We start from the raw sequence: 25123 nt of genomic DNA, 5'->3' as shown, positions 1-25123 counted from the left end.
GACCGACGCTACCGACGACGAGGTATGTATAGACTGATAGTCAGTATATATACGTATGGAGTCGTGGGTGACAATTGTTACATTTTTAGCAAATTTAAGTATTTTTAGTAATGCATGTGACCATCAATTTCGAACTGTATGGCGTATTTCGAAGCACAAATGGACCCTTTACGTCGTCGATTTTTGAGCTACTGTACTATATCTATATTTATCTAGTGATTTACTTCTTCCAAAAATTACTAGAATATAGGGACTTTTTCAAGACGGTTCCCCTAGAAAATAGTTTGCGGCAGTCCGCGAAATCCGCAACGCTAGATGGCGCTGATCCTGAAATTCCCTAGCGCACATACATTGTCACTAGGCTGTCTGGAGAGAAAAGAAGCGCGCGAAAACGGTGTGTGCTCTGATATACAAATTGTTAAGAAAAAATACTTATGCGTACCTAGTACCTACAGTTAGATCTTCAAAGTAATACTATACAAAAGTAACTCTATTGTTGGAAACATGTCAATAAGTTTGCACATAAATAAAAAAGACATGACGATGGAAAAGGAGCCAGAGTTACACTCGATACCTTGTAAGATATTCGCCGATGATAAAGCCAATGTAAACACGTATTTCAAGCCTTACATCAAAAACATTGACGAAGAGTGTAAGTTTTTATCAATAATTTGCAAGTAACTAGCGTTTTATAAAGTGTTATTAAAAGTTCAAGATCTCATGAATTCCTTTATTAAAAATTTTTTATCACTTTAGACTTAAAATCGTCGTTCAGAGGTTATCCGCTCCAGGGTAAAAAAGTAGCAGTACCCAAAGGCTATACAGGTGTGACGTTTTACGAGTACAAAAAGCCTGAAGTCGACGGAGCTGATCGCAATATCTACGCTACAGCAACATTCAAGGAGTTCACTTACTGGAATTACGATAAGTTGCCTTCCAAAAATGATGCCTTTATATCTGCATTAGACTGGATTGATATTGCTGAAGCAGTACGTAAACATTATACCCACCTTTTCATTCGTACGATTTTTTGTTTTATTTTACAATTTACACGCTTGCTTTGTGATTTGTAGCTGCATTCTACAGAGCAGGAGTCTACAGCTGTGTGAGGAAAGAAATAAGGCTGTAGTATTAAATGGATAGTAACTTTTATTTTTTCACCTATTTATTGTAATTATAAAATGTTAATAAAGTATGGCGACGATGTTTTTTTTTAAATATATATTTTATAAATTGTAATTGAAACGAGTCTTACGAATTATTTAAAAGACAATATAGAATCGAGTATACAGTATTTGCTTACGCCATGACACATTTTTTTATATAAATTCATTGATAACTATATGCATACAATGCTTTACATACAATCATTAAATTAGTGTTTGCTTCAATAGTCTAAGTACAAATCATGGCAGCTCACAGCAGTAATTAATGGACAGTATATTTTTATTACTAAAGAAGATGAAAGAGATCAAGCTCAAATACTTGGTATTTGTGATCTGCAAGTTCACTTTTATGTTCATTCATTGTTTGTCATTAGACCGTTTTATTCTCCTCTGTATACCACTTGGTACAAATTCTATATTTACACTATTAAGCACAAAAATGTTTATATCGACATCAGCTTGCTTGCTGTTTATTATTATTATTTTTTAATTTTTGCTAATGAAATATGAGTAATAGCTCAAGTGTTTTGGTGATAAAAGTTACAATGATCTATTACTTGCCATTTAGTTCTGTATCATCAATATATTTACTAAAAAAATGATGATTACTCATTTACGTTAAATGATGTAAGATTCATAAAAAGATCATGCAAAGTATTAAAAAACATTGTTTTTAACAGTCAAATCTAATGTTATGGTATCATAAAACAGTCTTTTATTTTAATCTTTGTTTGAAATAAATAAGAAATACTGATTAAATTGGATTAAAATTTCAAAGTGTAATATGTAACAGATTCGACTATTTTTATAACGTGAGAAAACTATACAAATAGGAATAATTCCAGTTTTTATAATACATTTCAATGAAAAGTTCTATTGATAAGTTATCACCGATTATTCACAGTAACAGTAGTCATATCGACACAAGTATATCAGAAATCAGTTGAACCTACTTTCAGTATCCTCTGTATAAAAAAATAAATTTGTAAAACTTGAAAACTTAAAACAAATGGATTATCGCCTTTAAAAATTATAAACTTAGAGTCTGTAAATTTATTTACCTATCCTATCATCCAAAAATATTCATAAATTGAATTCCAAACAAAACTGCTCAAATCAAAATATGACACTTAGGTACATTCAATATGTTAAGAATGACACAATACAAATAATTTATTAGTATTTTTGGATGATGTTTCTTATCTGTTAAGAGTCTATTTAGTTCTTATTAAAATAATGACTAGTCCAGAGTTCCTAAGTGTGCACTTAGTTGCGCGTAATCGTAACAATGTACCTAAATAATGTGCATACCCTGTATAGATATATACACACGAGTTAAAAAAATTAATCTATGTATAGTCATTCAGATCTTGATGATACTTGGTCTGTTCTTGCTGCTGCTTGATAAAAGCACTCAGCCTGTTGAGCAAGAACTGTTTGTCGTGTCCCTCGAGTACCAGCTGATTCTTCAGAACCGTCACCATGTTCTTATTTGCCATTGAAACCGCGTAATAATAGTATAACAGTAGAGAGAGCACTAGGAAAGCCGGTATGCCAAAACCAGCTGTGCCCAGAAAAGATACAATGGATCTGATCCAGTTTGGCAGCTGCAAGAACGTGGTCACTACGAGGCTCCAAGGCGAGTCGAGCTCCTTAAAGGGTCCACAGGCCTTGGACGGGCTAAATTTGACCAGGCAGTAGCCGATCGGGACGACGACGAACACGTAACAAATCAACAATATGAACATGAACAAAGAATGGGACCTGCTTGCTCGGTAGACATGATTCGAGGGCCGACAATTGACGAGGCATTCAAACTTTTTGATATAAAACAGCAAGAAAGAGCCAATGATACCAAAGAAAGGTAGAAATGGTGCAAAAAACACACCCAGCCAGCAGATTGTTTGCAGATAAACAATGTCCAGGACGTGTTTGCATAAATCAAACTTCTGATGACCAATAAATCGTAAGGCTTTGTTCTCGGAATGTTTTCCAATGAGCGATCTTGGGAAATTTATGAAGAAAGTCACAAAGAACTGACCAACAATATCGGTTATGTAGAGCTTCAAAAATTGTTGTCCTACAAATGTTTCCCAGCACAGGAGCTGCGCAGAGTTCATACATTCGTCATCATCTATTTTGGCGTTTAATTTAACGTAGAAGCTGCTGAGAAGAACGACAAGAGAGGCTAGCCTGAGAAAAATTGTGCGCAACAGTGTGATTTTGATGACTGAAGAAGGACTGTAACTTTCAAGGCTTATCAGGTGTTGAAAAAACACAGGTACGCTGATATTTAGGAGAAATATGCAGATGAATGGCAAAAATTCAAAGAAAATCTGATAAACCGTATCAAGGTTCATTTCGCTAAAGATGTCACGTTGAGTCATGTCCACCCTTAAAGAAGCTTGCTCGAAAGAAAAGCGTATTATAAAGAAAATAAAGACACCGCAAGAGCAAAGAATCAAGAGTACGAGCGCATTGACGAAAATACGCACCAGGCACAGTTTGAATTTTTCTTCGCAGGTACGATTCTGGCGCTCTTCCTCGAATCTCTCAGATTCCATGAGCACTTTTATTTCGTTATACAGTGCTCTGTGTTTCGTTTCTGAAGCATTTTCATTATTGATGCAATAGTCCCAACCGCCAAAAACGAGATTGCAGTACCGATAAAACTGACCCTCGCCTTCCACGACTCTTTCTCTGAAACCCTTGACCGATGACCTGACCACCGCAACCAAACTTACCACGAAAACGAGCATCATTACGCACATGTAGGCTAGTGGTAAATCATAGTGATATTCATTACTATTGCCGTAGTATGACAGAGAAGGGTATGCCCCGTAAAACAAAAGGCTGTATTCAAAAAGGTGGCTGCCTTGAAAAAAGTCTAAAAATGTATTAAACTCCCGTGACTTGTTCCAGTACTGTTCTGTGCAGCAATAAGTTGTGACTGTGTCGTTTGTCGAGGCACACGTTTCGTTTCTTGGAACTTCTAAAAGTGTTGTGGGTAAAACAAGAAATACCGAAATCATACCGAACAGAACAAGGTTCAAAAAAAGAATCCACTTTATAAATAGGAAAAAGGCAACTATACCCATCCCAAGATTACCGCCTATTTTCTTGAGACTCGTACTCCACAGTTCCATTTTCGAGTAGGCCTCGTTTGCTTTGATGCAAAATGTTTGCCATGCTTTTCTTCGTTGCCATTTCAGCTGATCAAAGCCTTGTAGTCGTAATTTTGTTGCACTCTGCAAGTATGCATATTAAATTTGAAATAATGTTTCGGCATACGTGAAATATAATGTAATCACTTACCTGCAGTTGTCTTTTCATCTCGATTTTCTGTGCCATGCAAACCGGCATTGACTTGATTTGCATGATTTCCTCCCAGGTGCGCTCTTCGTTGGACAGATTTTCCGAAAGGTCGGGTAACATAGAAACAGCAGCATCCTGAACATTTGTGGACATTCTTCTCACCGTACTCGTTGCACATCTCGAACGCGTGCTTGTGCGTCTTCTGAGTGTCGTGCGAGGTTCATGCCTGACTCTTTTCTGAGTTGTAGCTAAACATGTAAACAAATCATTGACAAATCGTAAATAATGTACAAAAAAATTGGATGAAAAATGCATAAGTACTGTTAAACTGGATTTGACCAAAAGAATTGAGCTTTACTGGTAATCTCATAAAATAGAGAGAGACAAAACTTTAATATATTGGAATTGAAAAACTGACCAACTCGAGATTTCTTGCTTGGCAGGAGGGTTGCTATGTGAGACGGATCCCTCTGCAAAGCTTGTTGGAGATCAGCCTCGATGGCAGCAGCAGGGTAACTCTCCTGGTAAAACTCGGCACCAGCCTCCTCCCAACCCTGTCCGCGGTCGCCCGTGCGCTTCTTTCTGTCACCACCAGACATTTTTTCCACTCACGCGAAATTCGAGGGATGTGTTCCACTCCTCCGTTATATTTATACTACGCTTCAAATGTGCACTCTTGATGCAGAAGCACTATCAGCAGCTGCTTCAACGACAGCCTAGGATCACCTGCAGAACTCATATTCTCAGCACAAAACATAACTCAGTAAAACTCAAATAGGACTTTGAGAGCATGATCACAGTGACACCAGATCAAACAAATCAGTTTGTAGAATACTGCACAAGTTAAAAAACAATAACACTAAACTGAACCAAGGTCAAAGTCTTGGTTTGCATTGCAGTTTTTTAATCGTTTATCCACGGGGTGTTAAAGAGATGACAGAATTCACATTAGTTAGACACGCTCTCTTTCTCTCTTTGCACACCAGCAGATTAGGCCTCATTTTTTATTTATTCTTTTAGAAGTGAAAATAAATATTTTCCTGTGATGTTATCTTCACGCCCGACACTTTCTCATCGACATGATGCAAACACGCCATGCTCCAAAATAAATACTTTTGTAAACCCGATTCCTAACTAAATGAAGGAGACAGAAAAGGGAAGGACTAAACGATGAGGGGCTACACCTGGGTTACTAACGACTGTATATATGACATATTTTTACAGCGGTACGTACAACTGCACCCAACATCAACATGTAGTTGCAGATGATGCAGGCAAACACAAACATCGGCAGATGATGAGGCTCATTTCGCGAGAGATGAGCAAATGAGTGTTCTCGTGAGCACGGCTATCATACAGTAGTCGACCTGAAATACACAATAAAATAATCTGTTGTAATCTGAGCTCTGTCACGAAAATGAATGTGTAAGATATTGGGATTTATGGAATCATGGGCATTAGGACCCAGCTGTATATACGTACAATTATACAATATATATTACATACCACTGCAGTCTACCAGCACCCACTGCATGGTAGAGACACCCCACGGTGTTGCCAAGGCGTCTCGAGTCGAGTCTGTCTGCTACACCTACAACGTATACGACAATTTGGGATCTGATGATCTCTGATTTGGCATGGGACATGGGATGAGGGCGTGGATGACATTTTTGAGGCGGGCTGCCCACTGATAGCCAGATCTCAAATAGCCCAACCTGGCCCAAACCAATGTCTGGCCGCAAGTGCGGGTTTAATACGGCGCTGACTTTGGCGCAACTTGGCCTGACTTACACCCTGTGATTGCCAACTTTCGTTTGTATTGTTACGATACTTGTTTCTTGTAATATGTAGCAGGTGTAGCACATTGTGGCATAATTACAGTCAGGTCATCATAACAAAATTTTTTTTACAAACTTTGTAGAGACTTGAGCAAACGAGTTTACGAGTATGACCTTTTTATTAAACTGTAACTGTGTATCAGTGTACCTGTTGGAGGTTACCACGACCTACGTAACTTAACTGCTGGTAGCATTTGCGGAAGATACAGCCTCTGATTTTATCATTCTGGTAAAGAGAGTGTAAGTTATGTGTAGTAATATAGTAATCACTACTAAGTACTTACTTATAATGCCATAGGGGGTGTATTCCGCAAATGCTGCCAGCAGTTAAGTTACGTAGGTCGTGGTAACGCCGCATGGTCGGGTGGCGCTAGCGTCAACCTGTACTAACTGTCGGTGGGTTCCGCATGTCAACAAACTTTGATATTTTTTACTGTTTTCGCTCCCATGCCATCTGATATTTCGGAGTTTGTTGACATGCGGAACCCACCGACAGTTAGTACAGGTTGACGCTAGCGCCACCCGACCATGCGGCGTTACCACGACCTACGTAACTTAACTGCTGGCAGCATTTGCGGAATACACCCATATAGTCCGCAGGCTAAGTATACGTCCTTAACCGCCTTTTTCACTAACGTTTAGAATAATGATTGAGACAATCAATGATTGTATCATGAGTTTTTGTATAAAGTTCAATTTATACAAATAAGTTGGTAAATATAGGCACACATGATTAATATTTAAACATTTTAAGCTGTATAAATATATAACATAGATTCCAAATATGCATTATTACCGCTGGAATATGCTAACAAAACCAAATATCCGTCTTTCTCACCCAGCAAAATAATAGGTATCTGTATAATCCTGTATCAATTTATTGCACACATGCGAAATGTTCAATGACAGTAAACAATGACATAATTTCAAACTTTACTTTTAACTCTTCATTTCACACGTAATTTTACAATGCAATTGATAAATTATTATTCATACAAAAGTATTAATATTCTTATAGGAGGTCGATTTTCAGGCAAAAGATTATTTGTAAACTTGCCGTAAACAGCACAGCCAATGTCAACTTTTTATTTTCTATCTACACAACTAGTTGCGGCTGGTTTTAGCGTTTCAGATTTCTAAACTAAAAAGTGGCCCTAAAATTCTGAAGGAAAGCTTTAGATATTTTAGGCCCTAGAGCCATGTTGTCAATTATAAACCAGCCGCAACTTATTTGACAGATACAAAATGAAAATTCAACATTTTCTGTGCTGTTTGCGGCAAGTTTACAATTTATCTATTACTCAAAAGTATAAATATATAGGAGGTCAATATTCGTATAAAACATACACTGCAAACTTGCCGCAAGTAGCACAAACATCGTCAATTATTTATTTTGTATCTATTTCAAGAGTTGCGGCTGGTTTATAAGTGACTAAATGGCTCTAGGGCTAAGCTGCCTAAAGCTCTCCTTCAGAATTTCAGAAGCAATTTTTGGCCAAAAAAATCACGACCGCTAGATGGCGCTGATCCAAATGATTATTACTACTTGTAGTAGAGCCATTTGATCAATTATAAACCAGCCGCAACTAATTAAGTAAATACAAAATAAAAAGATAACATTGTTTGTGCTGTTTGCGGCAAGTTTGCAGTGTATGTTTTACACCAATATCGACCTCCCTTATATTTACACTTTCGGGTAATAGATAAATCGTAAACTTGCCGCAAACAGCACAAACATCGTCAATTATTTATTTTGTATCTATTTCAAGAGTTGCGGCTGGTTTATAAGTGACTAAATGGCTCTAGGGCTAAGCTGCCTAAAGCTCTCCTTCAGAATTTCAGAAGCAATTTTTGGCCAAAAAAATCACGACCGCTAGATGGCGCTGATCCAAATGATTATTACTACTTGTAGTAGAGCCATTTGATCAATTATAAACCAGCCGCAACTAATTAAGTAAATACAAAATAAAAAGATAACATTGTTTGTGCTGTTTGCGGCAAGTTTACAATGCATTTTTTACACGAATATTGACTTCCTATATATTTATACTTTCGGGTGAAAGATAAATTGTAAACTTGCCGCCAATAGTGCGAACAATGTTCACTTTTTATTTTGTATTTATCGAATTAGTTGCGGCTGGTTTATAAATGATTAAATGGCTCTAGTATAAGCATAGTAATAATCATTTGGATCAGCGCCATCTAGCGGTAGTGATTTTTTTGGCCAAAAATTGCTTCTGAAATTCTGATGGAGAGCTTTAGGCAGCTTAGCCCTAGAGCCGTTTAATCACTTATAAACCAGCCGCAACTATTGAAATAGATACAAAATAAATAATTAACGATGTTTGTGCTGTTTGCGGCAAGTTTACGATTTATCTATTACCCGAAAGTGTAAATATAAGGGAGGTCGATATTGGTGTAAAACATACACTGCAAACTTGCCGCAAACAGCACAAACAATGTTATCTTTTTATTTTGTATTTACTTAATTAGTTGCGGCTGGTTTATAATTGATCAAATGGCTCTACTACAAGTAGTAATAATCATTTGGATCAGCGCCATCTAGCGGTCGTGATTTTTTTGGCCAAAAATTGCTTCTGAAATTCTGAAGGAGAGCTTTAGGCAGCTTAGCCCTAGAGCCATTTAGTCACTTATAAACCAGCCGCAACTCTTGAAATAGATACAAAATAAATAATTGACGATGTTTGTGCTACTTGCGGCAAGTTTGCAGTGTATGTTTTATACGAATATTGACCTCCTATATATTTATACTTTCGAGTAATAGATAAATTGTAAACTTGCCGCAAACAGCACAGAAAATGTTGAATTTTCATTTTGTATCTGTCAAATAAGTTGCGGCTGGTTTATAATTGACAACATGGCTCTAGGGCCTAAAATATCTAAAGCTTTCCTTCAGAATTTTAGGGCCACTTTTTAGTTTAGAAATCTGAAACGCTAAAACCAGCCGCAACTAGTTGTGTAGATAGAAAATAAAAAGTTGACATTGGCTGTGCTGTTTACGGCAAGTTTACAAATAATCTTTTGCCTGAAAATCGACCTCCTATAAGAATATTAATACTTTTGTATGAATAATAATTTATCAATTGCATTGTAAAATTACGTGTGAAATGAAGAGTTAAAAGTAAAGTTTGAAATTATGTCATTGTTTACTGTCATTGAACATTTCGCATGTGTGCAATAAATTGATACAGGATTATACAGATACCTATTATTTTGCTGGGTGAGAAAGACGGATATTTGGTTTTGTTAGCATATTCCAGCGGTAATAATGCATATTTGGAATCTATGTTATATATTTATACAGCTTAAAATGTTTAAATATTAATCATGTGTGCCTATATTTACCAACTTATTTGTATAAATTGAACTTTATACAAAAACTCATGATACAATCATTGATTGTCTCAATCATTATTCTAAACGTTAGTGAAAAAGGCGGTTAAGGACGTATACTTAGCCTGCGGACTATATGGGTGTATTCCGCAAATGCTGCCAGCAGTTAAGTTACGTAGGTCGTGGTAACGCCGCATGGTCGGGTGGCGCTAGCGTCAACCTGTACTAACTGTCGGTGGGTTCCGCATGTCAACAAACTCCGAAATATCAGATGGCATGGGAGCGAAAACAGTAAAAAATATCAAAGTTTGTTGACATGCGGAACCCACCGACAGTTAGTACAGGTTGACGCTAGCGCCACCCGACCATGCGGCGTTACCACGACCTACGTAACTTAACTGCTGGCAGCATTTGCGGAATACACCCAGGGTCGATTTTATTTAATCATACGAATATCTATACTTTTGGAGGTCGATTTTCGGGTAAGAGATAGAATGTAAACTTGCCGCAAGTAGCATAAAGAATGTTATTTTTTTATTATCTATCTATATAAGATTTGTTGCGGCTGATTTATAACTAATAAAGTGACTTTACTGTAAATAGCAATAATTATTTGGATCAGCGCCACCTAGCGGTCTTTATTTTTTGGCCAAAAGTGGCTCCTAAAATTCTGAATCGGAGCAATCAGGATTAGAGCCATTTAATCAATTATAAACCAGCCGCATCTCATGTTGAAGCTATAAAATGAAAAAATAACGATACGTGTGTTTTTGGCGGCAAGTTAACAATTTATCGTTTACTCGAAAATTTATCTTCAAAAGTATAAATGTGAATATATATATATATATATCTGCAGACGAAATTTAAGATGTCCATTGATTACTGCTTATACTATATATATATAAAACTGACACGCGAAAAAAATACTTGTAAACTTAATCATCGACTGTCATGAACTTTGCTCTTTCCAGATGTGGCATAGTCTAACAGCGTAGCACTTCATCGTTGACTTGCTAGAGCCTAATTACCAAGCTGTTAAGTGTGTCCTTGAACTTTATAATTCTTGTTTTGTGCTTGTGACTCGATTGATTGATAGTTTGTTAAAAATAAAGAATTTTGTATCTCTTTGGTTCTGATAGTTATTTTTAATTTCTCATCACTCTTGTGCTTGATTACTATATGAGTATTTTAATTGTTAAATGTTTGGCTTCAGCTCTGTCAGCATCATTTGGTTAACTGACATCTGTCAAAAATGGCGTGGCTAGGAAGTATTGCTAGTACTGTGCTCAAAAATATTGTCTTCTCTGAGGTACCTGCAGACCAAGTGCTCGAAATTAAGACAACCGAATACCACAAGAGAAATATACACTGTCGCGAAGATGGCATTATTTTATACTCACCAGGCAGTAGAGAGAAGGAAAAATTTGAAATTGTATTGCACAAGCCATACTCGGAAAAATTACACTACACCGGTTATAGGTATTTTGCTTGCACACAACATTTCCAGAATGCTTACTATTAAAATATGATTTTCTTTTATTTTTGATACTTATATTATGTTCTTTATAATAGCTTATATCGCTCCAACATTCGTGAAGAAGTGGAACTCAGATTTACAGTTTTAAAAGATAAAGTTCCCTTGCTTGTGGAATTGTCTAAAGAGGTATGTTTTGCAAATGTAAATACATCACTAGAGATAAAAAAATATAAACATCTATTTTTATTTTTAGATGTCTAATGTAAATAAAATACAAAGCTTATGTGATACACTAGTCGAACATCCAACTTGGAATTTAGCTCACATTGCTGCTCATTTATTGCTCTATGATGCTTTTAATTCGGATATAGTCAACAGTTGTTTAAACAGTGGTGATTCGGAAACTGGAGCATCCCCATTGCAAATTGCTATCAAATCAAACAATTTACAAATTGTACAAATGTTAATCGCGGCAAATAGTTCCAGGGAACATTTAGATTTCAAAGCCAATACAGTTTATCATTATGCTGCTAGTTCAACCAAAGACATCATCATGGCACTAGGAGCTGATCTTCCAAATACTTTGAACAGTAGAAACAGCGATGGTTACACACCAATGCATCTTGCTTGCCTTAGTGACAAGCCAGACTGCGTGAAAGCTCTTTTACTCATTGGTGCCGATTGCAATCTTTCTGCATCAGAAGGTAATTTTACACTTATGTTGATTTTAATTTATGGTTCCTCTTGACTCTTGTAATGTAACATGATTATTATTAGGAACTGCATCAACTCCTGGCTATGTAGGTGATTTCATTCACAATCAACCAAATAGCTTGAAACATGATGATATGAAATTTGGAGGTACTCCATTGCATTGGTGTTGCAGCAAAGAAGTCATAAACACATTATTGAGTAAGAACTGCGATATCAATGCATTGAACTTTGATGGCAGAACAGCACTTCACATGATGGTTATCAGAAAGAGACTTGATTGCGTAGCAGCTCTGTTGAGCCACATGGCAGACATAAATATAGTCGACAAAGGAGGAAACTCCCCGTTACATTTAGCAGTAAAAGAGGTCAGATTATGTTTTGTATCGGAATAAAATATACTGAATTTAATTTTTGTTTAACGTTGTTTTTTTTTGTTTTTTTCGTCACCCATTACAGTCAACTCCAGCAATAGTTCAGTTACTCATAGCATTCGGTGCGGAAATAAACGCTCGAAACTGGCAAAACGAAAGCCCGCGGCATCTCGTGAACAGGGACAGCGCCGACGGTCAGAAAATCTTGTATATTTTACACGCAGTTGGTGCAGAACGATGTACACGAGACGTCATTGGATGCGACGTCGGCTGCAAGTACGACGAAAATTTTAACGGGATCGCACCACCCGAGGCCCCCTCTGCTGTGCCACGTACCGCTGTTGATGACATGCTCCACGCCTCGACCATAGCAAACATGGCTTTGACAGATCGTAAGCGCTTCAAAGGTGGTAGGCTTTTGTGCATGGATGGCGGTGGTATCAGGGGCTTGGTGCTCGTTCAGACGTTGTTGGAAATCGAAGCCGTACTGAACAAGCCCATTACGAATTGTTTCGATTGGATAGCTGGAACGTCCACTGGGGGCATTTTGGCACTCGGGCTGGCAGCCGGCAAAAGTCTAAAAGAGTGCCAAGCTCTGTATTTTCGAATCAAAGATAACGCCTTTGTGGGTAAGAGGCCCTATAGCAGTGAACCCTTGGAAAACGCGCTGAAGGAGTGTCTGGGCAGTGAGACTGTTATGTCGGATATTCGGCATCCGAAGCTCATGATCATGGGTGTGCTTGCGGATCGCAAGCCCGTCGATCTGCACATTTTTCGAAACTACCACTCGCCAAGTAATATTCTAAACGTCGCGACGGGCGACAAATTCAAGGATACCTTGCCACCCGAGGAACAGCTGCTGTGGAAGGCAGCCCGGGCTACGGGAGCAGCGCCATCGTATTTTCGCGCTTTCGGACGGTTCCTGGACGGTGGACTCATCGCCAATAACCCCACTCTGGACGCCATGACCGAGATACACGAGTATAATCTTGCTCTGGAGGCTAGCAATAGGTCAAGCGAGAAGACACCTCTGTCATTGGTGGTGTCACTGGGTACCGGTGCGATTCCCCTTTCGCCACTTCAAAATGTTGATGTGTACTGGCCCGAGGGTTTGTTGGATACGGCGAAATTAGGTAAGGAGATTTCTTAAAAGTAAAAGCTTTTGTATACGAAAAAAAAAGAAGAAAAAAGTATATGTACTGAATGTTTTCAGCATCGCGTCTTAAAACATTCGCAACTCTACTCGTGGACCAGGCGACGGCAGCGGACGGTCGCGTTGTGGATAGAGCGAGGGCCTGGTGCTCTATGATTGACGTGCCATACTACAGATTCAATCCTCAAATGTCGAGAGAAATTAACATGGATGAAGATAATGATGCCATACTGGCTGAAATGCTCTGGGAGACCAAGGCCTTCATGCACACCAATCGCCACCAAATCAAGCATCTCGCGGATGTTCTGGACTTCATTTGTAACTGTTAGTTGTCCATTAATTACTGACTGTGTAGGTATATTTCTTAATAGGAGAATCTAGTGAGTCTTTTTAACCCAGAAAAAAATTTTTTAAGTTGCACCTTTGAAAAAATTCGAACTTTAACTTATCCAATTAACTGATTCATAAATATATGTATGCATACATTTATTTTTTTTACAACGGATTTATACGTACGTCCAACGATTAATTTTAGCAGTTGTATAGGAATAAGAATTTAAAAAGAGAACAAAAAAAAAAACATAACAAATACAGAAAATACTTGAAATGTTACGAAATAAATATATAAATAATAGTTTGTTGGTTAAAAATATAGCAAATCGACGTGATACTGAGATTAAATTTTCACGAGTTATGCAAGGATTTGCATCAAAACGACCCAAGGCCGAAAAAGTACAGAAAATCTCTTCTCCTTGTCTGCTTTAATACTTACAGCCGTGGGTTGTATACGATTTTTCATGTCCCAGTAGCTGTAACGTAACGGTAATGTTCACTTTGCAAGCTGGTGGCATGAAAAATTATTTTCATACCTAAATGGGATTAATAGTTAATTATTTAAACAATCGATTCAAATGTGTATATATACTTTATAGTAGAAATAATATATTTGTCTATTTCGTACGTTGAATGACAAAGAAAGTAGTTACCAGTTGCTAATATATATTTTAATTGTTGAACGTGTACATTACTATTATCATTATAGTTACGTTTTTACATAAAGTGAAAGAAACAAAAAAAAAAAAAAAAAAAACAACGAGTGACCCGTTAATAGTTAAGTACTCCTCTGTACAACGTATTATTTATCAAAAAATACAAAGCGCACACAAGTAAATTAATGTATGAATATTTTTTTTTTGTTTTTTTTTTTTAACGAATGCAACTTTTTTGTTTTGTTTTTCTTTACAACGTATCATCAGTTTTTCCGTGCAAAAAATATGAAAGCGATGTGTCGGAAAAATAATAACATTTATGTACAGCCACACGAGTATTGTCGTTGAATACAAATCTCCTTCGAATTCACTGTAAACACGTAAACCTATCGAAATAAATTATTGTTTAAAATTAAAACATTGGAAAACCCTAGATGTTATTGCGCACCGCTCTCTTAGACACACGTATAGGTAGGTAGGTAGGTACAAATATGTTTAAAAAGGCCCAACCACGTACGGTAATCGCGAGACGCAAACGAGCTCTTGAGTATATAAATGATACGATGTCGGTGGTAAATAATGTTCAATATGTATAGACGTAAGTAGCCGCGCATCATACGATTGTATTATAATATTGTAATATTGTTAGTTTTCACCGAGGCGCCACGTAGTAGGGCGCGGGCTGAGCCACGGCCGACATGTAGGGATGGTAAAACGAGTGACCGGCAGCCGGCGTAGCATTGACAGCCGTCGCCACAGTTGTTGTAGTAGTAGACGTGGTCGTAGTCGTGGTAGCCGCTGTCGTCGCGATCATCTGATGGTGGTGGTGATGGTGCAGGTGGTGGTACTCGAGATCCTCGTGGGGTGCCGCGGTATAGGCCTCCGGCGCGTAGTACTGATGGCTGGGATGGCAGTAGGGCTTGGCCACGACCCCGTAAGCTGTATACGCCGACTTGGGGTCCGGGTACTTTTGGGGCTCGTAGGAGCCGTTGCGCCCCTGTGGCGACTCGTAGCCGCTCTTGGCCTGGAATTCCCCGTACTTGAAGCCGTGATGGGGGTAGTGGTGGTGGTGCGACGCCGACGGGTCTGGGTAACGGTCGACTGCCGCCTCCAAGCACTTGCCTATACATACATTTCAAAACAGATGAGATTTTGTTTGCATGATTGTTTATTGCGCACTTGTTACCGTGAGCCAAGCCGTGCTGGTCGTAGGGGACGCGGGTTGGTAAATCGGCAGGAGCCACGTAAGCGGGAGCTACCTGGCGCTCGTAGCACGGCTTGCTTGGGTTTTCCGGATAGAGGCGAGCGTAGGCGCAATCGGGGCTCGAGATCGTTTCCACGTGGCTCGCGCTGTTGCGCTGCTCTTGGGCCGAGGGCATCGGGCAGGTAGACGGTGACTGCGGGTGCTCCTCCGACTTTGGTTTCCTCCGCCGCGGCTGATACTGAAAAAATTAGTTTAACCCTTTGTAGGGGAAAAAAAAAATTGACATTACGGGAAAAAGAAAAAATTGAGGGATCACCTTGTAGTGCGGGTGTTGCTTTTTGTGCGCGCTTCTCAGCCGTTCCGCTTCGTCGATGAACGGCTGTTTCTCCGCGTCACTGAGTATCCTTCCAACAAAACAGAGGAAAAATTAATTTTTTTTTTTTTTTTTTAATTTTTCCAGTATGATCATCCCTTCGACACCCGACATGCAGAGCAACACACCGCACGCTAGTTGTTTAATTTTGCCCCAATCGAAACATGGGTAGCCCCAGTGATTAGGTATACATCCCGAAATGAAAGAGATTTTGAATGAGTATAGGATATAAATTAATGAAGAAAACACTGACCTCCACAGTTTGCCGAGGGTTTTGGACAGCTCGGCGTTGTGAAGCTGGGGATGCTGATCGGCGAGTTTCCGTCGGGCCGCCTGGGCCCACACCATAAAGGCGTTCATCGGCCTTTTCACGTGTGCACTTCGCCGGCCACTTGCTCGCGCCGTAACCGGCAGAAGCGTCCAGTCGTACCCTGTTGTTCACCAAACGCTCGTCATTACTCGCATCTTCCACCTCAAATTGCATTTTCAATTAACGCCGTTTTCATTCATTTTCATCCAACCGTACGGTCCATACCAACGTTGTTTGTATAACTTTTCACAAAATTCAGTGCAACAACACGAAAGTTACACCCATGCTATACCCATGACCAATATTTTTACACTAGCGCAATCCAAAGATAAAACAGTAGCCGATGGTGGACGACATAATATGTATTGTAATTTATAACGCGCCGCAGTATACATCGTAAAGGTGCACCTGCATCCTGTGTACACTAACTTACGCTCGTTTATCTCCTTCCGCTCTTTCGTCCTGTTGAACTTATACGGAACAAAAAAAAAAAAAAGGTGTAAAAGTAAAGGTGACGATAGCGTTTGTCCCACGCTTAGCGTCCAAAAAATTGTTTTCCTCGGATATACACTCAACGGTACAACTCAAGTATTTGTACATGTACACAGCCAACTTGGGCCACGGCCGAAAATAATCGTCGTGCAGGCTTATCGAGTCGTCGCGCGCGAATCCGAGAATCTCCAAAGTACGGGGTCCTGCGAAACGTATAAAGAGAGAGAGAGAGAGAGAGAAAAAAAATGTGTGTCGGCGTGCAAGTTGTCGCACGAAGACGACCAAGTATATATATTGGTACATGTGCTTTTGCCTTAAGGGGCTAATTGCCGTTCGCGTTGACACGGTCCAGCGACGCGGTGTCCTCTGTTGTCTCTTGGTTGTCGTTGTTCTGTCCCCGTCGTTTTTTTTTTTTTTTTTTTTTTCCCTCCTGCAGCCATCGGGTGTCGCGGAAAGAACGCCAGGAATAACTTTACCGTGAAAGGCCCGACGAGCCGCGACGCACCCGATTGTGTTGGTCCTTCGCGTCGTCCTACGTGCATCACGTACATATACGTTTGGGCGTGTGTGAAAATATATCCTGATGTGTGATGCTTTTTACGCGGAAGCTGCGCAATTTATATACGTACGTAAGGTATCGCCAAAGACGTTTGCGGCCACTTTCGATGATTTGTGACTTTGAATTCGGGAAAGGATGCTCGAGCTCCGCTTATTTGCTCCTCGTTTCTACGAGAGAAGACGTTGGGTGTATAATCCACCGGAGGGTGTTTCTTACTCTCCCTCTCTCTGTCTCACCCTTGAAATCGCTTACTTTTTTGCAGCCCGAAACTGTCCGTCCGATGAACTCAAAAATTTCCGCGTCAACCCTTGCCCCTGGATGATTTAAATAAGTTTAAAATGTAGAATTTTTTACGCGTTAATGCTCCAATCAAACAAAATTTTTTTTTTTTTTTCTTCTTCAAGTGAGTAAACAATTTATTGAGATTTGCACGCTGCGGTTGTATTTCCCCCAACTCGAAATATTAGTGGGAAAAAATACCACCTTTGGAAAAAAAAACAAACATCATCATTCGCCACCCTGTTTCATTAGCAACGAAAAAAAAGGAAAAAAGGAAAAAAAAAAAAAAAAAAAAGAAAAAAAAAAGAAAAAGAAGCAAGGAAGAAAGCAAAAAAAGCAGCTGAACCACTTATACACCTAATCGGGCAGGTGGCACGTGTCGCGGTGTTTTGGTGGGGGCAAGGCCGCGGGCACGGATAAAGGGAGTCTTACTCCGAGGCAAAGCAAAGAAGAAGAAGACGCATCGAAGACACGCAACAAGGATCCCCGTTGTATATGGGATATATATATGGGTGTACACACACACGGTCCGAGTGAACAAGTCCCGTGTGTTTTTGGGCTTTCATCGATATTTCGCGCGTATGCATTAGCAGAGAACCAGGAAGATCTGTCGCGTGTCGTCGGACGGTCGGATCGCTCGTAACATAATATTGTAAACGTGTATACACTCATTGTGAGTTAATAACGGGCCGTTTAGCTATAATTGATCTGCGATGACGATATACGATGTCTCGTTGCTGACACCCCCCGACTCTGGGGGGGCCATTTCAATTACAGACAATGGGGACTCGATTCCATCAAAATCCAACTTTTCGCCATCTCGACTTGATTGACTTATCAGAGTCTTCAATGTACACGTTAATTGTACCTACATGCATGTATATATGGGTAAAGATCGGTAATTAAAACAACATTCCCGACTCTCTATTTTCGCGTGAGCCGCGCAGCGATATTCGTCTTAATTAATCCGAAAAGCCCTGTCCGGGCAACGAGATTCACGACGCCCCTGACGTGTACCATAACGCGCATAAATATTCGCCAGAGCGCAAAATTAATTCAAAGCCACGCGGTCGTTCTCTACACAGTTTTGCGCTCATTATTCGGCTGGTGGGTTACGTAACATTTATACACTGGGGCGGGCGGGGGGTTGGGGGGCATACGCAGGTACAACGTGATATACATCATAGCCGATCTCGTTTCCAACATCGAAGTAGAGTTAGTTATAAGTATGTAAGAGGGAAAACCGGGCGCCCGGCCGCATACACTATTTCGATGCCCACACATCAGAGCCGCGGGCTGCAGCCGGCAAACGAAACAGAGATATAGAGAGAGTGAGAGAGCGCGGGTGTGCGTCTGGGCGGGCGATAAATAATCGTGAGAGGGAGAGAGAGCTGCTGGCTGAACGTGTCAGATTTAATTCGGGATGGCCCGAGTAATTAGTGGGAAAGAGCGGTAGAACGGTCGCGCTCCGCTCGCAGCACCTGCGCGCGTGTCTACTTCTTCTTCGGATGTGTCTCTTTTCCCCCTATACCGATCGGCCTCCCCAAAGCGCGCCATATACATACACTTCGGGGGCATTGATAGCACGGGGTATATACCCTCGTTACGCTCCGAGTGCCGAAACTTGCATTACAAGTTGACGTCATTAACGCTCTCGTCGCGTAAATTAGCACCCGGTACTATATGTATAAATGCCCCCAAGTGTCTATACATACATGCATACACCTCTAGTCGCTCGATTTTTTTTCTTTTTCTTTTAAGCTAATATACGTATTATATAGGTGACGATTTCCATCCCAATAGATATAACGATGATGCACATTTGCAAAAATTTAATCGGATCGGAAGGCAAGTGAGGTTTCGTTAAATGGTGGGGTAGGTACGTACGGGCGTCAAATGCTTTTCAACACATTGTTAGGCGAGTGAGTGGCCCCAGTGTTCGGGGGCTTGAATAGTCCAAAGAGCGCGCTCGCCCATGCGGACAGAGGCACCGGGTCGGATGCCAAAAGTTGCCACATTGCAAGAGCATCGGTTCGAAAGGCTTTTTGTTTTATCATCCCTGCGTTACTATCACCACCCGATGCGCGCGATGTAATCGATCGTTGACCAACACAACTGAAAATCTTGTTGCAGGGCACCCGGACGCGATGAATCGGCTCGGTATGTATGTTTTGTTGGAGAAGAAAAGTCGAGACACCGGAACAGCGGAGGGAGCCCCGAGATGATTATCATCGCCCGGGTAAATCCGGTACCGGGAGGGAGAGCGATGGCCGTCAGGGAGCGCGTATCGGTAAAAAACAAACACGACTCGGCCGCTGCGCTCGAGCTTTCAGCGCCAATTAAAACGTCCTCGGCAAACGAGCTTTGGCTCTCGCTGCGCGTGTATATATGTATATACGATGCGTGGCTGGGCGTTCGGCAGAGCCCGACACGCCGAATCGACTTTGAGATGCATCGTCCGCGCGACGTGCCCGCCCGATTTAGCCGGATTTCTTAAATTGTTTTTTTTTTTTTTTTTTTTTTTTTGTTCGTATATACACGAAAACCGGGGTGGGTTCGCAGACTCTTTTTCTTTGGATCACCACTTGATAATTGTCGTGATCCCTATTTCGTTTAAATGTAAAAAAAAAAAAAAAAAAAAAAGAAAAAGAAACAAATTCTACTACCTTGCAGTAACTTGCCAACGGCGTCGTCCAGCGAGTTTGGCTCGCGACTCGACTGGCCCGCGGGCTTGGGTTTCACCAGCATCCCGTTACGCCCGGTCTCCATATCTCTTGTATCGGCAATTGTGTCCGTCCCTTTTCGAGCTCCGTTTTTATTTTTGCTTCCACAAAAATCCGTAGATATTCACCAATCACTCCTTGGAGTCAGCCTCGCCGAGCGATGATCCATTGTCCGCGAAGACTCGACGGTCGGGCGTGTAGAGATGATTGGTACTCATCGAGGCAAACACTTGATTTTCCCGCGTGTGCACTCCCTCGGGGTGAGGAAAAAAAAAAAAAGGAAAGGCACGGGGGGTAAAAACGGTCACTCCTCGGCGAGACGGGGTCTCTCGAAAGTATAGAGACTTGGTCCGGGTGAGCGCGAAGATGACGCGGCCGCGATGAAAATACAACTGGGCGCGCGCGCGAGGGGAGCACACACGTGCGCCGACGATCAGAGAGAGAGAAGGGGCTCGAGATAGGTATACAACCCACCGTGTGTGCCGTACCCCGCGGGAGGAAGACCTAGCGAGCGAGAGAGGACAGATGTAGAGGGAAAGGCGGGAGCACCGCCGAAGATATGGACCACCTCTTCGCTCGCACCCATCACCTAATCGCCCTGAAACAAAACAGGTATACCTATACAGGCGAATGAACCGGATCGTCGCGGGAGCATCGAAAGATCGGTAACGGGTATGTACCGGGGCTGAAAAATCATTCATAATTTTAAACGGAAAATGATAAAACAGGAGTAAAATAGGATGAATGAAAGAGCCAACGGGTGTGAAAGAAATGAGAGGGAGAGAGAAACGGTAGCCCAAAAGAGGTGTTAATTTAAGGCAAACACGCGAGGCCTCGCAGTGCCACAACTGAGGAGCCCATTGTCGCGGTGGACCGCGAGCGCGGCTACCGTATACACATAAAATGTCCAAGCAGTGCCGACTTTTAAAATGTCCTTACAATATACACACACGCACGCACACCTTTATATTTACCTTTGGATACACAATTGAATGTATCCCCAAACTTATTTAACGCTATATAAAAGTTGTAATTGGCGTTTTGGAAAAAAAAGTTGTAATTTTCCGCGGAGGGCAAATTAATTTTCGCAAAATGAATGGCGCAGAGCACGAGATTCTCCAAGAGCAGCAAATATCTCGGTGAGCACAAATATGCGTATAGATGTGGGTACTCGAGGAAAGAAGGGAGGAAAAGAAATCCGCAGCAGCTGAAGCAGAGATCGCGCGACGATGGGCCACGCGTCGGTTGTCGGGAAAAGCGACTCTACTATCCGCTCTGCGCGGGCTTTGATCTGTGATCCAAGAGGAGCTGGGTCCGCGAGTGCGGCCCATCACGTGCACGCGACGAGAGACACAAAAGTCCCGGAGCTGCACGCGGCATTGACCGTCGTCTCCTGTTGGTTTTAATGCTCGGTTATCGAAAATAGAGCCCAGTACTGTCTCTTGCAAATTTCGTACGGCCCCCTCCGAGTCATCCTCCCTATATTCTCTCTTGAGCGTGTATAATTAGCTCGCTCGCACTTGCCGCGCGGGTGTCTCCGTGCACCCAGCGTGTGCGGGTACAAGGGGGGGGAGGTAACAATAACTGCACTTGTAACCAACTTTGCCAAGTGCAACAGTGTCACAAGGGTGTCCGTTCGACAACATCGGGCTCCACAGTGCGCTTCTGTAAGGCCGATCGAGGCGTCGCGGCTCGGTGCAAGCGCTGCAAGCCCTGATTTTGTCCCAAACGCGTGTGTATTGTGCGCCATAAGTTTTGCTCTTAAGCAGATCCCCCCTCGTGAACGATACACCACCGATCGTCGTAGCTCTGATTTATCGCGTTTTAATTGCCCGATAGTGGAGCTCGCGCCCGATCCCGCGCGCCGATCGTTAACTACACTTTTTTTTCCCCTTTCCTCACTCTTGTTGCACAGTCGTTTCGAGGGGTGGTGGCGTGTGAGCTTTTCGAGCGCTATTTGCGTACAGTGTGTAATCAAACCACGAGTCCTACCTGAAGATCGGCAACGGGGAACGAGGATCGAAGGTTGTACAAGCCGGTGCCATTGTGTTCTGGAATTAGCCGCGAAGAATAATATTGATTCCCGGGGTCTCCCTTCCCTTTCCGCGGTCGCGTAAACACTCGCGCCCGGATCTTTTGTTTATCTTTCTCTTGTCTCCGGTGGGTGTATTTTTGGAGATCCCGCGACGGACCATGTACCGTGACAATCGCTTTTTCCGAGACTCGAGTGTATCGTAATGACCATAGTCTATTCGGTCGCTATTGCGAAAAAGAACAAAATTCGTTCCCAGGAGCTCTCGTCGACTCTATGTAATACACCTATAGGGCTGGGAAACTATGGTATGGTGCAACCGGGTCGTCTTTTTCGAGCAGAGGGGCATAGTTTCTCCGCGCCATCCGTCGGTCGGACATGAAAGAAAGAAGAATAAACCGCGTAGCCGCGGGCGCCCCCCGAGACACGCGTTGTACAACGTTGGGACGACCAAACTCCCAATCGTGTGTATATACATGAACGTACATTCACCTGCGTATGTATACGTGCTCTCGTGAGGTACAGTTGTCGGACGGAGAGAAAAGGAGAGGACCCCCCGCCGGTGTCTGCCGCGAATCCGCCCAGTCATCGGCACGGACATTGTCCATACACGCGCTCGGTCGGGTATACCAATAACCGACTCATTAGTGATACTTATTAGATCTCTTTTACCTTGTACGTATGTGTATAATACCCCTATACGCGTATCTACCTCTGTGCCCCCCCCCATACCTATATGATTTTTCTTATCTGTATGTATATTATACAGGATTCAGCGTTATTTAGTCGCCCACTTTGGAGACTCTACCCCATTACCGATTTATTACAATTGAGTGCATATGGTTTATATGATTGTTAAAGTTTAATTTATTCGTTGCCACGAGAGAGAAAAAATATGCGTGTTTAAGGACACGTGTATAATATACGTATACATCTCAGTGGGTCTGAATTATAACATCAAGTTAAAAAGTTAGGCTGATGCGTGGCCGATCGGGATGACGACAGAGAGTGGAGAGAGGACAAAAGCACCGCAATAACTCCGAACTCCGAGTGTGAATCTAATCGAGAGAGAGGACGAAAATGGGCCGTTCTCATCGGGCAGTTGCACGCGGGACACCCGCATCGTCCGTACAAATATCACATACACGCAGGTATACCGATTCACATGTATATAATATTCAATAGGTATAGGTATACGTAAAAAGCTCGTGTGCGATCGAAACGCGCGTGCCACGAACAACGTTTTATCAATCATCATCGTCGCCGCTCGAGAGATCGGCACTCGAGGGGCCCGCGCGCACGTCGAAAATCGAATAGTCATGTATCCCTATATAATTACGTGGTGATGCTGCGTCTACAAGTATGAGTATACGTATACATAAGTATAAAGTTATAGGTGGTACCTATACACGCATATATATATATGTCGAGTTATTTGAAAAATCGTGGAGTGTAGAAAAACCAAGGTTTTTGCGGGAACGAGTCATTGTAGGTTGATCTGGCAAAAAACAATTTAAATTCGTATTGGAGCTCATTTCGAGCTACTCGAGCGACTGTATTCTAATTTCATTCACATGAGTAAATTTACGAATAAAGTGAAATCACTTTTTGTTTTTCGTTTTCCCTTGATTTTTTTTATTAGGGTAAAAATATAAGATTTATAGATATGAGTAGACCGAACCAATGTTAAGTGGTACAACATGCAATAATTATTGCTTAATCCTTCAACTCGTATAACTTTTCAGAGATTTCGACATGTATGTGTGTATACGCACGTGTGCTATCGATAATATGGAAAAAAATAGCCACAACATCGATAGCTGGCTAGACGTGCTATTTGATTTTTTTTTTTTTTTTTTTTTTTTTTTTTTTCACGAGCCCTCGATAGTCACGCAGCTGTTATACTAAAAGCCACTACAGCCTGGCGATGATGCAAGGAAAATTAAATGGCACTCGACTCGTCAAGTCCGATTTGCACTCCACGCAACAGATTTTGTTGTCTCTTTAATACTGTAAATTTTATAACTAACATCGCGACATTATCCGAATTACAATTATTGCTCTCCTACCATGATACACGTTTCAAACACGTAGGATGATTCTAATTTTTTCTTTTTTTTTTTTTTTTTCGTTTTTAATAAAAACCAAATCGGTGCTTCAAGCCAAGTTTCTCACTCTGCAGCCTTCTTCTATACACCGATTTGTCCCGTTTAAAGATATATTTATGTTGTTAGAACTTGTGTAAATATAGAGTCCATTTGGAGGTTCCTAAGCTTCTTATAAACTTTGGGAATCAAGACGAATTTTATAAAAAATAGAGATTTTAACCACATAGGCTTTGAACGTGCGCTTCAACACACTTGAAGTTACAATGTGGAGCCTCGTAAAAAGGCATTATTTTCCGAAAGAGCAAAACACACGAGCGTAGAGCCACTCTCTGCTTCGTAATCCGCTGCCCTTTTTTTTCTTCTTTTTTTGGTCTTTTACTACACACACGCGCTAGTTGAAATAGTCACACAGGACAATCTATGTGCCCATACGCCGATTTTTATTGAGGAAGCAAAGGATAGACTCACCACCGACGCTCGACATCTCTCCCACTCTACGCCACTCGCCTTGTAAATCAAAGGGGCCGTAAAGAGTTTGAAAAAAAAGGACTTTGAGATCCGCCGTTCGAGTCTGAGGAAAAAAAAAAAGTTCCTCGTACGCAAGTCATGTGTTTTGGGATGGAGGAAAAAAAAAGTCGCGCGAGAGACGCGTGAATTTGAAACTTT

The 25123-nt window shown here is 41.3% G+C and overlaps 4 protein-coding genes across 4 annotated transcripts; 2 read left to right on the top strand and 2 right to left on the bottom strand.

The window, feature by feature from the left end:
- The first annotated feature begins 409 nt into the window (after positions 1-409).
- Positions 410-2203, top strand: LOC106641436 (ribonuclease H2 subunit C). Its single transcript, XM_014355858.2, has 3 exons — positions 410-652; positions 757-989; positions 1074-2203. Exons 1-3 carry the CDS (start codon positions 505-507, stop codon positions 1107-1109), a joined length of 417 nt encoding a protein of 138 aa, XP_014211344.1. The 5' UTR covers positions 410-504; the 3' UTR covers positions 1110-2203.
- LOC106641435 (transmembrane channel-like protein 7) lies at positions 1155-6078 on the bottom strand. Its single transcript, XM_014355856.2, has 4 exons — positions 5988-6078; positions 4900-5848; positions 4482-4729; positions 1155-4414 (listed from the first exon to the last, which is right to left on the bottom strand). The coding sequence occupies exons 2-4, from the start codon at positions 5078-5080 to the stop codon at positions 2516-2518; spliced, it is 2328 nt and encodes a 775-aa protein (XP_014211342.2). The 5' UTR covers positions 5081-5848; positions 5988-6078; the 3' UTR covers positions 1155-2515.
- Positions 6079-10532: 4454 nt separating this feature from the next.
- Positions 10533-14481, top strand: iPLA2-VIA (calcium-independent phospholipase A2 VIA). The gene is made up of 7 exons (XM_023390130.2): positions 10533-10707; positions 10887-11152; positions 11246-11336; positions 11404-11854; positions 11928-12229; positions 12321-13368; positions 13449-14481. The coding sequence occupies exons 2-7, from the start codon at positions 10926-10928 to the stop codon at positions 13715-13717; spliced, it is 2388 nt and encodes a 795-aa protein (XP_023245898.2). The 5' UTR covers positions 10533-10707; positions 10887-10925; the 3' UTR covers positions 13718-14481.
- A 548-nt stretch (positions 14482-15029) lies between these two features.
- On the bottom strand, positions 15030-20363 carry LOC106641430 (uncharacterized). Its single transcript, XM_023390203.2, has 5 exons — positions 20261-20363; positions 16208-16385; positions 15898-15985; positions 15564-15819; positions 15030-15499 (listed from the first exon to the last, which is right to left on the bottom strand). The coding sequence occupies exons 1-5, from the start codon at positions 20361-20363 to the stop codon at positions 15030-15032; spliced, it is 1095 nt and encodes a 364-aa protein (XP_023245971.2).
- Between the last annotated feature and the right edge of the window lie 4760 nt (positions 20364-25123).

This window comes from Copidosoma floridanum, unplaced genomic scaffold (genome assembly GCF_036245765.1).
Source record: "Copidosoma floridanum isolate Cflo_tuat_1 unplaced genomic scaffold, Cflo_Japanese_pri ptg000007l, whole genome shotgun sequence".
Classification (NCBI taxonomy): domain Eukaryota; kingdom Metazoa; phylum Arthropoda; class Insecta; order Hymenoptera; family Encyrtidae; genus Copidosoma; species Copidosoma floridanum.
This window is presented reverse-complemented; position numbering and strand designations above follow the sequence as displayed.

Excerpts from the sequence above, each read along its gene's own strand:
- LOC106641436 (XM_014355858.2), top strand. The coding sequence starts at position 505 with ATGTCAATAAGTTTGCACATAAATAAAAAAGACATGACGATGGAAAAG. Across the intron at positions 653-756 it reads CAAAAACATTGACGAAGAGT|ACTTAAAATCGTCGTTCAGA; the intron begins GTAAGTTTTTAT and ends TTATCACTTTAG. Across the intron at positions 990-1,073 it reads GGATTGATATTGCTGAAGCA|CTGCATTCTACAGAGCAGGA; the intron begins GTACGTAAACAT and ends TGTGATTTGTAG.
- LOC106641435 (XM_014355856.2), bottom strand. The coding sequence starts at position 5,080 with ATGTCTGGTGGTGACAGAAAGAAGCGCACGGGCGACCGCGGACAGGGT. Across the intron at positions 4,730-4,899 it reads AAGCAAGAAATCTCGAGTTG|CTACAACTCAGAAAAGAGTC; the intron begins GTCAGTTTTTCA and ends TTACATGTTTAG. Across the intron at positions 4,415-4,481 it reads AGATGAAAAGACAACTGCAG|AGTGCAACAAAATTACGACT; the intron begins GTAAGTGATTAC and ends GCATACTTGCAG.
- iPLA2-VIA (XM_023390130.2), top strand. The coding sequence starts at position 10,926 with ATGGCGTGGCTAGGAAGTATTGCTAGTACTGTGCTCAAAAATATTGTC. Across the intron at positions 11,153-11,245 it reads TTACACTACACCGGTTATAG|CTTATATCGCTCCAACATTC; the intron begins GTATTTTGCTTG and ends TCTTTATAATAG. Across the intron at positions 11,855-11,927 it reads CAATCTTTCTGCATCAGAAG|GAACTGCATCAACTCCTGGC; the intron begins GTAATTTTACAC and ends GATTATTATTAG.
- LOC106641430 (XM_023390203.2), bottom strand. The coding sequence starts at position 20,363 with ATGGAGACCGGGCGTAACGGGATGCTGGTGAAACCCAAGCCCGCGGGC. Across the intron at positions 16,386-20,260 it reads CGTTGGCAAGTTACTGCAAG|GGTACGACTGGACGCTTCTG; the intron begins GTAGTAGAATTT and ends GGTGAACAACAG. Across the intron at positions 15,500-15,563 it reads CCAGCACGGCTTGGCTCACG|GCAAGTGCTTGGAGGCGGCA; the intron begins GTAACAAGTGCG and ends ATGTATGTATAG.